General features: G+C 40.3%; 2 protein-coding genes across 2 annotated transcripts; one reads left to right on the top strand and one right to left on the bottom strand.

The window, feature by feature from the left end:
* The first annotated feature begins 1,814 nt into the window (after positions 1 to 1,814).
* Positions 1,815 to 11,518, top strand: LOC146518197 (protein SPMIP1). Its single transcript, XM_085160528.1, has 5 exons — positions 1,815 to 2,208; positions 2,682 to 2,869; positions 3,256 to 3,433; positions 7,919 to 8,021; positions 10,006 to 11,518. Exons 2-5 carry the CDS (start codon positions 2,685 to 2,687, stop codon positions 10,122 to 10,124), a joined length of 585 nt encoding a protein of 194 aa, XP_085016654.1. The 5' UTR covers positions 1,815 to 2,208; positions 2,682 to 2,684; the 3' UTR covers positions 10,125 to 11,518.
* A 135-nt stretch (positions 11,519 to 11,653) lies between these two features.
* c1qb (complement component 1, q subcomponent, B chain) lies at positions 11,654 to 15,618 on the bottom strand. Its single transcript, XM_085160527.1, has 5 exons — positions 15,485 to 15,618; positions 14,888 to 15,053; positions 14,424 to 14,640; positions 12,755 to 12,875; positions 11,654 to 11,923 (listed from the first exon to the last, which is right to left on the bottom strand). Exons 1-5 carry the CDS (start codon positions 15,485 to 15,487, stop codon positions 11,714 to 11,716), a joined length of 717 nt encoding a protein of 238 aa, XP_085016653.1. The 5' UTR covers positions 15,488 to 15,618; the 3' UTR covers positions 11,654 to 11,713.
* Between the last annotated feature and the right edge of the window lie 1,093 nt (positions 15,619 to 16,711).

Raw genomic sequence — 16,711 nt, forward strand, 5'->3', positions numbered from 1 at the left:
TGCTGAGATTCAAGAGCACCCATCAACCACAAATTCCCAGACCCATCAAGGAGGCTGCACAGGATCACAGAAAGAAGCTTCAGAAAACCCTGAACACATTACAGTAGGATCTGAAATCCTCTCAAATAAGTTAAAGAAAATTGTGCTAAAAGAACACAACACATTAAGGCCCAGCAGGCAGCGAAGGAGATAAATAAACAGTTTAAAAAGCTTCTTTGGTTTCTAGAAGGCTAGGCTTGAGGGAGGGAAAATGATTTAAAAGTACAAAGATTAGGGGTCTGAGCAGAGAGACGCTCAGATTTGCTCTAGTGCTTGTTAACAGCCTGACTGGCCCACAGGAAGATGTTTTTTGTGAGTCTGGAGATGTGAGACCTGATTGACCTGAGGCGCTGATCAGAGGACAGCGGTCAAACAGGTAGTGGGTGGGGTGTAAGGGGGTCACCTGTGATGCCCTGGTTTTTCTGACACAGGAGGATCTGATGATGGCCTCCAGGGTTGGCAGAGGTGGATCCATGGGTCCAGGTGAGATCAGCAGACATGTGGGTGCCCAGAAACCTGGACTTGTAATGTGTTTATTTTACACATCATCATCATCATTTAGTGTGTGAATGTGTGTGTGAATGGGTGGATGACTGGTTGTGTAAAGCGTTTCGGGGTCCTTAGGGACTAGTAAAGCGCTATACAAATACAGGCCATTTACTTCTGAGCCGAAAATTTCAAAAAACAAAAAAATCTGTTAATCATCCAGTAAATATACTCACCGACTGTACTTTTAACTTCTCCATCTAGTGGTTGATGAGATTTACTGCAAACATTATCAAGTTGCAGAAACAGGTACTTGTTCAATATTCAATTTTATTTTCCAGTTAAGAACTGACTCACCAGTTTAGAGTTTCCAGCGGAACAGTGTGTTTCTGGAAAGGGGTGGGGGGTGGGAGGTGTACCTCTCAGAATGGGAAGAACATGGAAATTCTTCAGGGAAAGAAGCTGATGCTGCAAAAAGCACCCCAGCCTGACTCCTGTGAGACCACACTGAGCCACTGTGCTGCCTTCTTTTGCAACTCTTTTTCCAAAAACCTGGTAGAGATTTAATTTAGATTACCACCAAGATTCAGCAATGCAACTGCTTTCTAACACTACTGCTGTTTGACCAATCAAAGTTAAAAAAAAAAAACCTCTGTGAGTGATTTTGTTTTATATTTGATGTGTCAAGTTATCAAATCATTGCAATATTACAGATTTTTTTTAAACCAGGGTTTTCATCATTGTTGACTGTATAAAGTAACGATGCATTTTAGCTTTACTTCAACTCAATTCTATGATGCAAATTTCAGAGTTCATATTTGATGCTTTCAAGAAAATATGGGGCTGAAACATGAGTGGAGGACTGCATGACAGCAGACACTTTATAAGTTTCTGCATTATGGTTCTCTTCTTTTCCAAGATTTTTCTAGATTTCCTAATAGCCATGAATAAATGAGTTTGTCGGATTTCATTTTAAATAGCACAAAATGAAACACTCATCAATTATCAGAATCAACTCCTCATTCTAGTTTTGGAGAGCTTTTACTAATATTTTGCTGTGGCAAGGACAAAACTCTCTTTTGACAGGAGGAAACCTTTGGAAGAACCAGGCAGACGGAGGTGCATCCATCTATTGCGCCCTGTTGGGGGAAAGTGATTGCTGATAATAATTGTGATTTGCTGTTAATAAAATGCATTTAATTAGCATCACATGGTATCTGGCACTTCCCTTGCTGATTATTTTTAATATGACTAATACACTAAAGTCATTGTACAGAAATAATTTTAGTAAATACTGGATTGCTTGCGGAATGATTTATTCTTTTTTTTCCTGTTGTCTTTCTTTATTCTTGCCTATTTCCAACAACAAAAAGCTTTTAACAGAAAAACTCAATTGCCAAAACGCATGTGTGAGACTTATTTTGAAAGGCAGGGCCTCCCATTTGCTCAACATTTGCCAAAACTTTAGCTTGTGGCTAAAGGAAAATTATCAGTCAGAAACTTGTGAGGAATTTTATTAGTTGATATTAGTGCCCACAATGGTATCTATTTGCAAACACACAGGTATGTAGGAGTTGAAAAACAGGGAGTGTCGTGTTTCCTGGCGTTCCCCAGCGTTATCTGATCCACAGCTCACTTCCACAGTGAGAAACTGATCCTGCACAGCTCGGCATTGAACAAAAGGTAAACTATATTATATCTAACAATTATCTTTTGCCATTTGTTTATACTATAAAAATATAATCTACTGTTTTATAACTCTGGTAGGATATGTTGTTGTGACTTTTTCATTGACTGTTCTTATGGCCAGTTTGTGATGGCTGTTGTGCTGTTTCTGTGGAGCTGCTGTTTAAATAAAAGGGACTCAGAGCTTCATAGCTAGCTCCAGCTTAAGAAGGATCAAAAAATGGACACAAGATAATTAAATTAAAATGCACAATTATTTGTAAGTATGAAAAGTTGTCCACACAGTGACATTTGTGATTTATTTGCATCTTACAGATGTTTGGTATTGTGATTCTGCTCTTTAAAACTCAAAGTTAGGGCACTTCTTCTAGTTCTATGTGTTAACTATTAATCTTTCAGAAAAACAATGTTGAAAGCAACCTGTGCGTCTGTGTTAGCTGTTCTCACACTAAATTTGGCTTTCCGGGCAGGAAATGCGCGACCTGCTGACGACTCAGAGCCAGAACTCTTACAGGGAGCAGATCAAGAAGGAGATGTTGACCCGTTTAACCTGGAGGAGCCGCTATGCCAAACTCTACCCATCCTGCTACAATCCCTGGAACAACAGCAAAGAGCCCACACAGCTGCCACAGCTGCCAAAGATACCTGCTGACCCTCAGTGAGCCCTTTCATTTATATTAAAGTGGAAGAGTGAAGATTTAAAACCTTAGTTGTCTTGAGTATCCACATGTGCTTAGCTATCATTTGTTTTCATGGTCTGGGTAAAAGTAGATTTATCTGATGTTACTGAGACCCACATAATTAGACTAAACCTACTGGAGGTAGCTAGGCATGAATGTGACACTAATATTAACCAACATTGTAGATGATTGCTGTGCAGCACTTTGGTCAGCGTCTGTTGGCCTTAAATGTGGGACATAAATAAACGTGACTTGATTTAATATTAACCAAGAGTCCAAACCTCAGAAACATGAAGGATTCCAGCGACCATGACATTACACACGCATGAAAATAAACATTAACTTTCTGTTTATCTTCCATCAGGGCTGTTGTGCCTCTTGTTGCCAGGACTACTGAGAAGCAAAGCGCCCTTCTTCCTCGTCGTCCTTCTCCTCCTCCTGTGTGCTCTGTGGGAGGTGAACAGCAGCTCAGTGTGCCTCCTCTAATGAGGCCGGTTTCGCCCCACACCAGAGAGGCCCTGTATCAGGACTCCTCTCACCATGTAAGAATCACTTTGACAGTCAAACTCTCTTTCATAAAATTAACATTTAAACATTTAAATATAAATATCATCACTTTTGCTTTCAGCGGAAAGCTCCTGAAGCTTTTGAAGTGTCGGAATATGGAAAGCTAACAACGTCCCTCTTACCAGTAGGCTAAGTTATTTTTAGCCAATTACAAGTTGAATCTGGTAGTTTAGGTTGTTAGTTAAGATACCGTCATTAAGAAGAGGAACAACTAATGTGTCTATGTGAGCTGATTTGCGATGTGCACCACTGGCGCGGCCATTTATTTTTTGATGCACCTTCTCAGATTAATTCACTGCGTGTCGTGCCCAGGGCTGGACTGGGACAAAAAAACAGCCTGGGCTTGACTAAAGACCGGCCCACCAGGTATTAAAGCCATTAAGCCTTTGAATGAAAACAAACGCTGTTGTGACAGTGATGTACAGTCTTGTTGGTATATGTATGATTTCTATACATTTTATGTCAGATAAAAACTTTGGTTGTAAGCTTCAGATAATTATTTAATAACAGCCAGACATTTTAAATGAGAATAAGAAAGTATTTCTTTGTGCCCCCCTTTCCCTGTTAATGCCCCGCCTGGCCCCCCTGGCAAAACTTTGCTAGATCCGCCCCTGCACAGTCATCAGCTGTCAGCTACGTATAAAAGGGTCCTGGTGTTATTTGTCTCTCAGAAACAGTTCATAACTTCCCTTCAACTCATTCATGTCACCTAAAAGGTAAACCTGTTTCTCCATCACCTGTTCAGCTCTGATGATTCAGTAAGGACATCTCCTGGTTTCATCTTCATGTTTTCCTCTCACCAGATATACAAACCAATATCATGACCAGCAAGTTTTACAGCTGTGGCTCCAGCAAACATCAGCTGATACTAGAAATTAATATTAAATAAATTCTAACAACAGCTGATCAAGCTTAAACGTGATGCTGTTGTTTAGCGCAACATCTGGCAGTTTCCTCTTTCTGGCGCAAAGTGGGCGATAAACAAACAAGAGAGAAAAGCCGATCAGCTGATCATTGATCAGTTTCATGATTAACGTAGCAACATGAGAGAGGGGGAGAGAATGAGAGAAGAAGAGGCAGCTGTGCAGCATAATGACACAATAAATCCACCTTTGTGTCTTTTTCCATCCTAGACAAACTGCGTCCCTTCTCAGCTCAACACGAAACTCGTAATAATTTCTCTGAATGCGGGACGATTCCGTTTGTACGGGACGGTTGGCAACTCTACTAACTAACTTTATGAATAAAATAAAGTTCACTATCAGTAACATCATAGCACCCACCCAGCTGTATAGAAACTCTGTCATGCTAGCTAGTACGCAGTACGAGTTATTGTAACTGACTGTAAAAAGTCAGCACAACGAAAATAAACTCCACCTAAACTTGGTTTATATCTGACCCAGATAGACTGCAGGTCATAACTTCTTACCTGAAGTTCAGTTCACCTGACACTCGGACCATCGGCTGCCTCGGGTCTCTCCTCCTCCTGCCTCTCCTCTCCCTCATCCACCTGCTGGCCTCCACTTGTTAATTTTACTGAATCTGTGGAAGCTCCGCCACAGCCACCACCAAACAACTGAGTTATTTTTACACACCGGCTAGCATCTGGCCAATCCACCACCTTTCATTGTTTATACCGTTACAAAAACAATCATCGGCCCATCGAGCAAATGCCTGGTATGCCCGATGGCCAGTCCAGCTATGGTCGTGCCATCAGTTAACCCTTCGCATACCAGATGTGGCACGCGTGCCTAGGGTTGCCGACCCCTGTGCTAGAGGGTGTGGGGAGCCACAGCCCCGTCCTCCAGGGCATGAAGCAGGTATGGAGGAGATCAAAACTCCAGACATCCAGAGGCCCTCAGAACACAAGAGACCAAGGAAGACCAATAGAGGGGCAGCCGCGTCACTATCCCAGAAAGAGCTGAGGAGAGTCCCAGATGAGGGGTCACTCAGCAGCCGCGGAGCAGAAGACAGGGGGGTTGCAGTGACGTGCCCGTGAACTCCGCCGGCAGCCAGCTATGCCAGAGTGAACGAGCCCCAGGCCGAGAGGCCGAGGGCACCCCACCCTCGAAGTGGCCCGAGCGAGCCCTTGGCTCCAGGCCCTGACAAGCAGCCACCAAGGAGTGAGCCGGTGTGTACCCGGATGCCCATCCCCGGACACAAAGAACCACCAACGCACCGATGTCTGAGTCTTCCACTGGCAGGGGAAGTGGTGGGGGGAGATAGGCCTCCATACCTTGGAGGACCTGAGATGTCCCTAGAGAGGTGGCGTCTGATACCCAACCTGACACATAGACACAGACATGCAGGCACACACAGATACAAACATCCAGTCCCACCCTCATGCTCTCATATGCAATTACTCAACACTCACCCAACGTGGAGACAGACATAAAACGACACTGTACACACAATCACACTCCCCAAGCGTACTCTAAGCCCCAGATCTAGGTACCCTTGCCCCTGGAGGGGGAAACTGCACCCAGACCCAGGTAGTCGACTCGGCAGCAGCAGGGAGGCCCCACATTCCAGCAGGTCGCAGAGAACGGGGGTGTGTGAAGACTCCAAACCTCCCTCCGCCCGCTCATATGTAGTGTTGATGCATGTGTGTTCTAAGGTGCATTTAAAACCAGGAGGGCATGGAGCTACCTGCCAGAGAGCAGCAGGTAAGCACATAGCCCCTCCTGATAGCCCTCAATGTCTACATGTATTTAAAATTGAGAGGTGGGCAACGACGTCAGGGGTGAGGTTGTACACCCTGATGGTCTTTTGGATACCGTGTTGCGTGCCCACACCCCAAGATCCTATATGTATGTGTAATGAGAGTGTGAATAATGTGAATGTCTAAGTTGTGGGATAAAATTGAGGCACAGGCAGCCAGAAGGGGACAGAGCGGGGGATGCCTCCCCTGCACCCTGGTGACACATCTTTACCCCAAGGCCCTGCATGTGTGGGTGATTGTGGTGGAGCGGGAATAGGGAGGCAGCTGGAGATGGGGAGGGAAGGAAGGGAGGGGCAAGTGACCCCTCCCTGGGGCCAGCTCCCCCACTGACCCCAGTAGGCACCCCCACACGTGGGTTTTGATGAAGCTTTTCACCGTAGTCTCCGCGTCTTCTCCAGCGGCTTCTGGAATACCAGAAAATACAAGATTATCACGCTTGCCACAAGCTTGTAGATCAATAACTGTCTCTTTTATTTTTTTATTTTCTCTATTTAGCTGGGTAACATTGTCTGTGAGACATTTCACCGACTCCCTTAGCGTGGCATTTTCAGCAGCGAGCGTTTCCACCTGCTGCTGGCTGAACTCCAGGGATTCTTGCAAGGACTTAAATTCCCGGTGAGGAATCTCCACCAAGGACAGCCTTGCATCGAAACTGGACTTGCAGTTTGTCATTTGTCGATTGACTCCAGTATGTCGGCAATATCTTTGCTGGCTGGCAATGTTATGCCGGGGGAATTTGCCGGGCGACATCTTTTCGACGACGGTGTCTCAGATTTGGCCTTCTTCATTACCAGATCCTGGAAGCACTGATCAGTGTAATCTTGGAGAGCCTCTAAACTCTTCCCGTTGTTCTCCAGGGTGTTGGAGATGATTTAGACAAATGTTGTTAGTTATAAGACAATTGATTAGTGTATTTGGTAATACTGAAGCTTAAAGGAATTTGTTCAATTCTAAAATACCATTCGCTTTAATTTTCCACAAAAATCTCCGGCGTCTGACGTCAGTTACAACATGAGTCACTTACCTTGTCCGTCACTTACCTCTCTCTGCTCCACTTACCTCTCTCTGTTGGACTGACTCCATCTTGCTGACAACACATAGAAGATAGCAACTCATAAGTGGTCACAGACCTGTCCCTGTGCTCAAATCAACCGTTTCAAAGGCAATGAGACTGCAAGTTCTCGATATTTTGGTTGTGCCACAGACAAAAACAACAAGCACGCATGCTACAAACTTTACCCGAGTCATTTAGACAGCCGTTAGCACATGATTCTCCTTATGGGGACCTGATATGTTTAATATGCTGCTGAGAGTATACCCCAGAAGAAACGTATAGTATAGCTTTTATTTTGGAAAGAGCCATTTCTCTGTAATAAACTCTCTTTTCCAAAGATGAGTGATTTCTCGATCAGATAGATTTATTTTTTTTTATTTTGTTGTTTCAGCAACATTAAATTTAAAAACTGTACTTTTGGGTTAAAATCTATATTTATAATTTTAATAAATGACAAATTAAAAAGGCATGAACATTTTTTGTATCGAAAAAATATCGAACCGTGACACCAAAGTATTGAACCGAACCGAACCGTGAATTTTGTGTATCGTTGCACCCCTAATAATTAGCTATAATAAAATAAACCCTGCCCTTTTATCATTTTAGCAATTTTATTCAGTATATCCCTATATTCCTACATTTTTGTAAAAGTGATGTTTTATGTAATCTATGTGTCTTTTGCAGGGCAAAGGGAGAACTCTGTACTTGCACAGACGTGGACACATTAAACCTGAAGAGAAGTTTAACTTTCCCCTGCTCTCCTCCTGGGATTATGGCTGGAGGCTTGGTACGATGGAGTCACAATCTGCCCCCTGTGGTGTGGTGACTGTAAAATGATGCATAAACTTTAGAAAGATAAACTTTGTTGAATCAAAAATCACCATTAGGTATTAAATGTACTATAACCTCGGTAGTAATCCTGTGTTTTAATACCAGGAGATCCTGTAACAGTGACTGATTAAACTATAGTCACTATTTGGAATTTAAATATCTTAAAGGTTACACAATGCAAAAAACAAAAACAAAAACATTTACAGGTGTTTTGCAGATGTCAGGTGTAGGGATGGGTATTGATAAGATTTTCACAATTCCGATTCCATTTTCGATTCTGTTTAACGATTCGATTCTTTATCGATTCTCTTATCGATTATTTTTTTTTTAAAAAAGGAGAACACTAAGGTCAATTAGCTTAGATCTTTGTTTTATATCTTCTCTTTGAACAAGATAGAAATTTAGGAGTAACATGGCCTTACAAACCCAACAGTGAGATCTTAACAGATCCAACCTACGGCTCTTCAATGGGGTGTCACAGGGTCCCCAGGAAAAAAAATTGTGAATGTAAAATAATAAAATAAATATTCTTCTGTAGCAATAACAAAGTATAACATAAATTATTCAGTAGCAATTACACAAGAATATCCAATAATGTCCCTGCCTACAATTAAACACATTCACTTACCGAAAATCGGGGGCATCTGCTGTGGCAAATGGGTGCAAGCCTTTGACCACAAACTTAGTCACAGCTCGGTGACATTCGTCTATCCTGGCCTGAAAGGAGACGCTACCGGTAGACTGCAGCGAGAACTGCCAGCATCTGAGCCAGACTCTGTCTGTCTATCTCATCGTGGTCACCTAAATGCACAGTAATGGCAGGTTTTGTAATAAGGCAGATCGCGCTAACATAATATGCACTGTTAGTTGATTATTTACCTGCCGTATTAACGGGAGAGGACGTGCAAACTTTACCGCCGCTGCTGGGTTGAGATTCACAAGTCCGGAGCGGAATTAAAAACACGACATTCATTTAAGGTCATCGCGTGTTTTGTGAGCAAATGCTTTTGCATATTCGTAGTGTTTCCTCCCTTAAATTAAATATCTACTTTGCAAGTATTGCAAGTTGCCCTGTTGTCATCCGTTCTCGTAAAGTATAACCAAACTTTTTAGCGTTTGAGCCGCCATGTTTCCTGCCAGGTAAGCGACGCTCCGCAACGTGGTGACGTCATTCGGGGCGACTGGAATCGATAAGGGAATCGTTTGCAAAAATGGCAAACGATTCCAAGGAATTGAAACAGTGGGAACCGGTTCTCAACAAGAACCGGTTTTCGATACCCATCCCTAGTCAGGTGTGGTTTTTTTTCAGTCTGATCACAGTCAGAGGTATGTGCCTCATATCAGGCATGTCCCACCTTTCTCGCAAACATCATACAGATCCAAGAGGAGGGGAAAATACAGTAAATTAGAGTATTCAGAGCAGTCTGAACGCTGAGGTTTTGATGCAGAGAGATTACATGTGCATGTGCTGAACAGATTATATGAAACTCTGGCCGTGATTAATATGAACATCCACCACTGAAACAGTATATATGTATGATGAAAATAAAGAAAAACACAAGGTCCTGCCTTAATGTAGAGAAAAAAAAGTTAAAGCGACAATCCTTTCTGCACATTATTTGCTAGCTTACCTTATCAGCTTCTACTCATACGAAATCATATTTTTCAGATTTTTGTTATTAGGTCAATTTCTTCCAGTTGTAGTAATAATTGTTGAGTTTTTATTAACTAAATGTTATTCAGTGCATCACTGGGTCCAGTCTGTGGAGGTCACTGGGCCAGTGTCAGACTTAGTTTAACTGAACAACATTCATACCATGACTGATTAACTCAGACATCTCTGGTTTTACTGTGAATGTGCTCAGTTCCAGTCTGCCACCACAGATTTGTAGATCTGTAGATGCTTTCCGCTCAAATTTGTAATCTTCCTTTATCCACAGGTGACTACACTCTAGATTACAGAACTCCATCCAGCGCCAGGTCATCCTTGGTGAAGAACACCTTCTATGCAAAGAACGGGGTATTCAGCCACCCAGCAGCCACCGACACCCTAGGCTGAGGTTCTGTTACCCCATACCAGAGGCTGCTCTTTAATGAGGGTAAAGAGCACTTCAAAGGCAATCGTGCCAACAGATGTCCAACTATAACCCCAGGCTAATGTCATTTGGGGATTTCCTGGTATTATAAACTCATTTACTTAAAAAAAAAAAAGTGTATTTTTTTTCTGTTTGCTTTAGAAGTTTTTGAAGGTACGTGTTGAACTACTTAGATTTTGACTTTCTATCAAACAAAAGACAAAACAAAGCTTTGATACATGAGTACACCAGTAAGTGGTCATATTTATCATGAGATAAAATGTCTTGTCAGGAAATATGGTGATGGGAATAAAAAGTGCACATGCAGCCCATCAATCCATCCTGAAATCCAGTACTTCCTGTAATGCTGTCTGTTTACGATGCACATGGCTGTAAGGTTAAGTGTCTAATAACCTGATACCAAGTGTTGGATATTTAATGAGTATCTTGCCTGGAAAGAGTCCGGAAGAAGCAACTGACCTTTATGCACCTGAAACCTGAGTACTAGGTGTATTCCAATGAGCCACCAGAGGAAATGTTACACAGCACAGGCTAGTATTGATTCCTAATTAAACATAATTATTTAAAGACTATATTTTCTGCTCATTTTGAGCTCCATAGTTGCTCTTGGACTGTACAAATATTGCATGACTCACAGTACAACATAACCCTTCTTTAACATTTATTGGGGTTTGGTGCAGCTCCTCAGTTTATCATCTGTCTGAAACTAGTTGTCCAGCTCCTCCAGCTTAAAGGAAACTTTCCTCTGATTTGCTGCTGCTTATAAACAGAATGTGTGGAGCTTAAGATGAACTGACCATATTAGTGGATCATATCTGTTATGGCTCATGCTGAGCAAAATTATAAAGAAGACTGCCTGACACCAAGCAGGCATTTAGAGCAGTCTGGCCACGTTTAATGTAAGAGCATCTCCAAAAGTTGATTCTGTTCATCTGGATGTAGCGTTTTCAGTGGAAGAAACGTTTTGTCACTCATCCAAGTGACATCTTTAGTCTCAGCTGACTGCAGGTTTCCCCAATCTTATAAACAGTACATTTGCATAATGACTGAAACCAGCCCACTGAAGGAACAATGGGCTGGGAGGTCAGTTCCTTCATTATAATTATGTAAGAGCATATATGACAGAAGAAAAAAAGAATAATAGATCAGTATAATTTCTAGCTAAAGGTCCTTCTCTGAGTGTTTTGCAACTGAGGCGTTTGTGTTTCATAAGGTCAGCTGTGTGTGTTTTTTGTTAATTAATCACGTACATTGTTTGATCTTACAGTGAATGTTGCAACTCCTGTCACAAGTGCATTAAATCAATTTCACAAAACCACTTTCACCAGTTGTTTTGTGGAGGAAGTAAACTCTATACAGAATCTACAAAATGCAGTTTTTAAATTATGATTTAAAAAGGGGGGGGGGGGGGGTTGGGATGAATTCTGCAACACAGCGCTAACCTTTACAAATGTGGATAGTCTTTGCTCTGTTAAAGAAGACACAAACATCATTTAGTTCCTTTAACTGTCCCAGAAGGTTTGTAATTTATTAAACTGTGGAGACTGCAGATTTAGGAGGTTGGGAAGATCTGGAAGCCAGTGAATATGGTGCTGGCGCTGGCCTGGCCTGTCAGGATGGTGTTTGTCTTGACTGTCTTCAGTGAGACCACGTCACCAACTTCCAGCTCCAGAACTGCCGTGCCAGAGACGACCAGAAACCCATTATACTGGTCACACAATTCCATGTCACTTACACCATTTTTCTCCAACTTCAGGCACACCTAGAGGATCACAAGTCACACACAGAAATTTTATTTATTATAAGATTGTAAACAAGCATTCCTTATATAAAAATTATTTCAAGAGGTGTGACTGCATTTTAACATAAACTTTACAAAAGTTGTTTTTGTAAGAATCTAAATAATACAAAAACAAACAATATTGTAAATAATAGAAATCATGGAAATCATTGCAACTTTATATTCTAAAAGATTTGTGTATTTTACATTTATTTTCCAACATAATGAGGAAATACAAAAATATAAAATACAAAGATTGGCTTAAAGACAGGCAGAAATAAAGTAATGGAGAAAAAAATCCTTTTTTTACAGGCTTTTTCCAAAATGTTTAACAATCATTGCTAACAATGAATTTTACAATCAAACAATCAAACCTATCAAAATGTATGAAATTTGATCACTGGGGTTGTTGTAGTTTCCCCTCCCTGATAATGCATATTAATTTATAGTTTTCTAAATATTTCCCAATTTGGAATCAAAATCCAGAATGAAGTATTTTTTTGTTAATGTAGAAATATTTAATTTCAAGTAAGAATTCAAGAGATATTTAAATATAGTGAGGCAAAAGTCAAACTTTGATATCAATGTTCTCATTGTGGATACTGTTCCCTTTTACTATCAGGTGGAATTATTATGAGGCTTTTAATATTCATACTTTGAGTTGTAAGTACTGAGCTTGAAAGTTGAGTAGGATACATGACAGCAGTTTAATCTATACAATATTGGAACACTAAAAAGGAGAAGGACAAACACGAACTTGGCAGAAACAGAAAACACAGAGTAGTTTTACAAGAATAAATTATTCATACTCACCTTATACTTTCCTGAGATGTGGTAACTGAAGAAATATATGCCTCTGTTGGTGCAGATGTACGTTGTATCATTTGTCAGTCTTTCTCCTCGAAACAGTTCATTCTCTTCAGCCAAAATTGGTCTGTGGGAGATTTACAGATCAACAACGATAGTTTGTTTTTCTGTTTTTTTAAGTTTTGAGTTGTGCTAGTTCTTACAAAACAAAGAGCCGTGGTTATTTTTTATTCATAGCAATGTGTGTATTAGAGATGTGCAAAGCAGCCGTTATTTGTATCTGTACTTGTATTTGTTGAGGAGGGAAAAGTATTTGTATTTGTATTCGAGTAATATTTTTAAAAAATGCGTAAAAACCCAGTTTTTTTGCGTTGCACTTTTAACAAACATTATAGTGTAAGTATTCTTTAATTATATCCATTATAATAATTATGGATATGCAATATTAGTTTATGTTTTCCCATAAATCCAGCAATGAACATGTAACAAGGAACGTCATTGAACGTCATTGCCAGATGGCTCAGCAGCAGCAACATTCTTCTATTCAGTTCCCCAAATCCATGTGGGGAGTTTCAGCTAAGTTAATGAGTGACAACTACACAAGCATTGTTTTAACCTTTTTAACCGAACGTTAACGTTACTCTGTCAACAGCCTATTGTCTAAATTACCGAGCTAACAGAGCTATGTAAAGACAAAGGAACACCAGAGCACCCAACTGCAGACATCAATGATGCAGCGCAATGGCATAATCTCCCGATCTTCGCAAAAGTTATAAACTGGAACCCAGTTAAGGTACAAAAATATCAATTCAGCAAACATCGTGAAGCAGTTCACTCTTTTTTTGAGCCTTCTCTGTTGCTGTGTGGAGCAGTGCGTGTCAGTCACCTCTTTCACATGTCACTCACTCATCTAGTCATGTTCTGCGGTCTCATAAGAAAACTCAGGTTTTTAATATATAATAATATAATATAATATAATAAAGTTTTTCTTATTCCCAAACACAAATATTTTTAAAAAATATTTGTTCAAAATAAATATTCGTAAAAAACACGTTATTTGTGCCTTTCCGAATACCATATTCGGGTTCGGCTCCCCCTCTAGTGTGTATTACTCTAATTAAAACCACATTTTAAAAGAGTAACATCTTGTTGGGTTGAAAAAGTTTAAAAAACACTATTTGAAACAATAACCACCTCAGGATGATGTTTAATGAGGTCATAAATCGAAGGAGCTGAGTGTCGTTTTTCTATTAATCTGATTTTTTAGACCAGTCATCCCCTGCTGGCCAGTAGAAAGAATGCAAGTTTAAGCAGTGGCTGCCTTTTTCAGACCTGGAAGCTATTGCCATCTTTCATATACAGTCTATGGTTCAACTAAGATTACACAGTGTTGATGAATCTGTTACTTACTGTTCATGTTTTTAAACAAAAATCTAAAACTTGTTATGTGTGGAGACTTTACTATATGCCGCTATTTTAGTCAGTGTTTTTTAAATAGAATAACTAAGTTAATCAGGTGCTCAGTGGTCACTTTATCTGTCATCCAATCAAACAGTTTTTCCCTTTTTCTTTCCTTACCACTAGCTTTGGGTAGTTTCTATATTTACCTAGCAATTCTGAAATAAAATATCACTCTTTTTTCATTCTGAAGATTTAAAACTTTCAGCACACTGACCCATTGAAGATGATGGGAGTATCTACTGCTGATGATGTCGTAGATTTCAAGGAGAAATAGGATTGTTGTTGGCCAAAGGGGCTTCCCTTCGGCCCGCGTAGACCTGGTAACCCCCTACTGCCTGGTTGGCCTGGGTCACCTTTCAGTCCAGGTCGCCCTGGAGGACCCATTGGACCAGGTTCTCCTTTCTGACCCCTGATGGTATGATCTGCCTCACCTGCACATGCAAATAAACAGTTATTACACAGCATAAAAATATCAGTGGAAATTGAAACTGAAGTACAAGATAATCAGTTATCTTTTGGCCAGTGTGGCAAATGCACCAATTAAGTGTTTTTAAATCTGTTAATGAAGAAGTCCTCTGACTAAATAGATGTTTTAGTAATAGGAACGAAAACCTGCACTCCATATAGTGTACAGTTAATATTGAGTATTTATTCTCTTCATGTGCAGTCTGCGCTCACCGGGGTCTCCCTTCCCTCCTTTAGCACCATCATTGCCGTTGGGCCCATGAGTGCCTGGTATCCCAGGAATCCCAGGAATTCCCCCATTGCAGGACTGCATGTCAGCTGGGGTGATGTGAACCAGAAACAGCAACACTGCAGTACTGCAGCTCAGCCACTGGAGGGCCTGATCACACAGATATGGGTTACCTTTCAAAAAAATAGACCCTCATATAAAAAAACAAACAAACCAAAACATAAAAATAAAATAAAATAAAGCTTTCAGAAGAATTTCCATCTAAGTGGAGCGACAAGCTACAAACTAAAGATATAACTTTTTAAAGATTGTATTGAATCCTTACAAAAATAATACAATAAAATACAAAAAATACAGGAAAATGTTTAGGATAAGTACATTTGAGTCTTTAAAAAGAAATCTGTAAAATACAAGAACTCTAAAACATTTAACTACACTTAAAAAGTGAAAGATAATTGACACAGATTTGAATCCAACATGAACAACCATTCAGCAATAAATGTGAGGAAACCCAACACTTCTATACAAGTCTGTACAGTTTTGTCTGGCTAGCTTTTTAGTATCTGTAAAAATCATCTCACCATTTGCAGGTAATAAAGTGTGTCCCGCTGCAGCGGAGCAATAAGCTGATGGGGAGCGGAGATGAAGACTTTTCGTTGTGCTTCACTGTGACTGCCACAGCTCAATCGGGCAAAAAAAGAGGAAGTGAAACTTAAGAGAGCAAGAAGAAAAACTATTGGTGTCACTATTAATCCTTTCTGTGGTACAACACTAATTCTTCACTCTGTAGGGACTTACAGGGACAAATCCAATCTGTGGCCCCCCTATTGGGCTTTGAAGATACTGCAGCAGGTCTTTAATAGGCTGTTTAGGTCACCAGAGAAATCTTAGAACTCATCCACCAGGATAACTCACTTTGGATGACGTTTATTGACAATTGTCCTGACAAAGACAGCTGTAGTTGATCAGTGTCTTTGTGTTTTTATGTTTTTAAGTCCAAATTTAATCAATAAAGAACTTTTGAATTAAATGGCTCAAATATATAATGTTATTAAAATATTGTGAAGTAAAAATATAGCAAAACAAAATGGAAATTACATCCATCAATCTTATTTACAGTCTACCAGTAATTTCCAGCATGTTATATATTTCAATTTATCTACTTTTTCCTGTTTGTTCAATTCTCATTTGATTATTTATGATTATTGCATTTAGTCAGTTTTACCCAAGAAAGTAATTTTTTTCTGAAACCTTCTAAGGAAGTGAAACTGTTTCAGATAAGGTCAGAGAAGTCTCCACCAAATGAAGAATTGATGATGAAGCATCACTGAGTGCATCTGATTAAAAAAAACTTTCCTCTAAATTAACATTTTGTTCTGTTTTTCTATCAACTTCTTTTTTATTGTCAGAAAAATACAGTGTTTCCAGGCAGTCTGCGGCTGAACTCCTAACCTCAGTCTGGATGTTGGTATCTGTTCCACAAAATATTTGATTTGCTCCACATTATGTAGCTGGTGTTTATTTTTAATAATGGCCTCCTGTTAATTTGCTAGTTTGGCATTTTCTCTTCTCATATCCTCTTTTCATTTCTTGCATTTTAGATTGCAGCAGCAAATCATCCACAAAGTGGTAGGACATAATCACAGAGCAGTGTCAGCAGATGCTGAGACATGTAGTGCCCAGGTCGCCAACTCCATTGCTGAAGACCTTGAAACTTCAGTTGGCCTTCAGATTAGCTCCATTCCCTGAAGCACAGAGAAGTTCATGAAATTAGTTTCCATGACCAGCAGTTCCAGCCAAGTCTTACC

This window comes from Neolamprologus multifasciatus, chromosome 5, assembly GCF_963576455.1.
Source record: "Neolamprologus multifasciatus chromosome 5, fNeoMul1.2, whole genome shotgun sequence".
Taxonomy (NCBI): domain Eukaryota; kingdom Metazoa; phylum Chordata; class Actinopteri; order Cichliformes; family Cichlidae; genus Neolamprologus; species Neolamprologus multifasciatus.

Coding starts and splice junctions, on each gene's coding strand:
- c1qb (XM_085160527.1), bottom strand. Junction 12,876..14,423: donor ACTCCCATCATCTTCAATGG/GTCAGTGTGCTG, acceptor AATCTCCCACAG/ACCAATTTTGGCTGAAGAGA. Junction 11,924..12,754: donor ACATCTCAGGAAAGTATAAG/GTGAGTATGAAT, acceptor GTGATCCTCTAG/GTGTGCCTGAAGTTGGAGAA.
- LOC146518197 (XM_085160528.1), top strand. CDS start 2,685: ATGCGCGACCTGCTGACGACTCAGAGCCAGAACTCTTACAGGGAGCAG. Junction 2,870..3,255: donor AAGATACCTGCTGACCCTCA/GTGAGCCCTTTC, acceptor ATCTTCCATCAG/GGCTGTTGTGCCTCTTGTTG. Junction 8,022..10,005: donor GGATTATGGCTGGAGGCTTG/GTACGATGGAGT, acceptor CTTTATCCACAG/GTGACTACACTCTAGATTAC.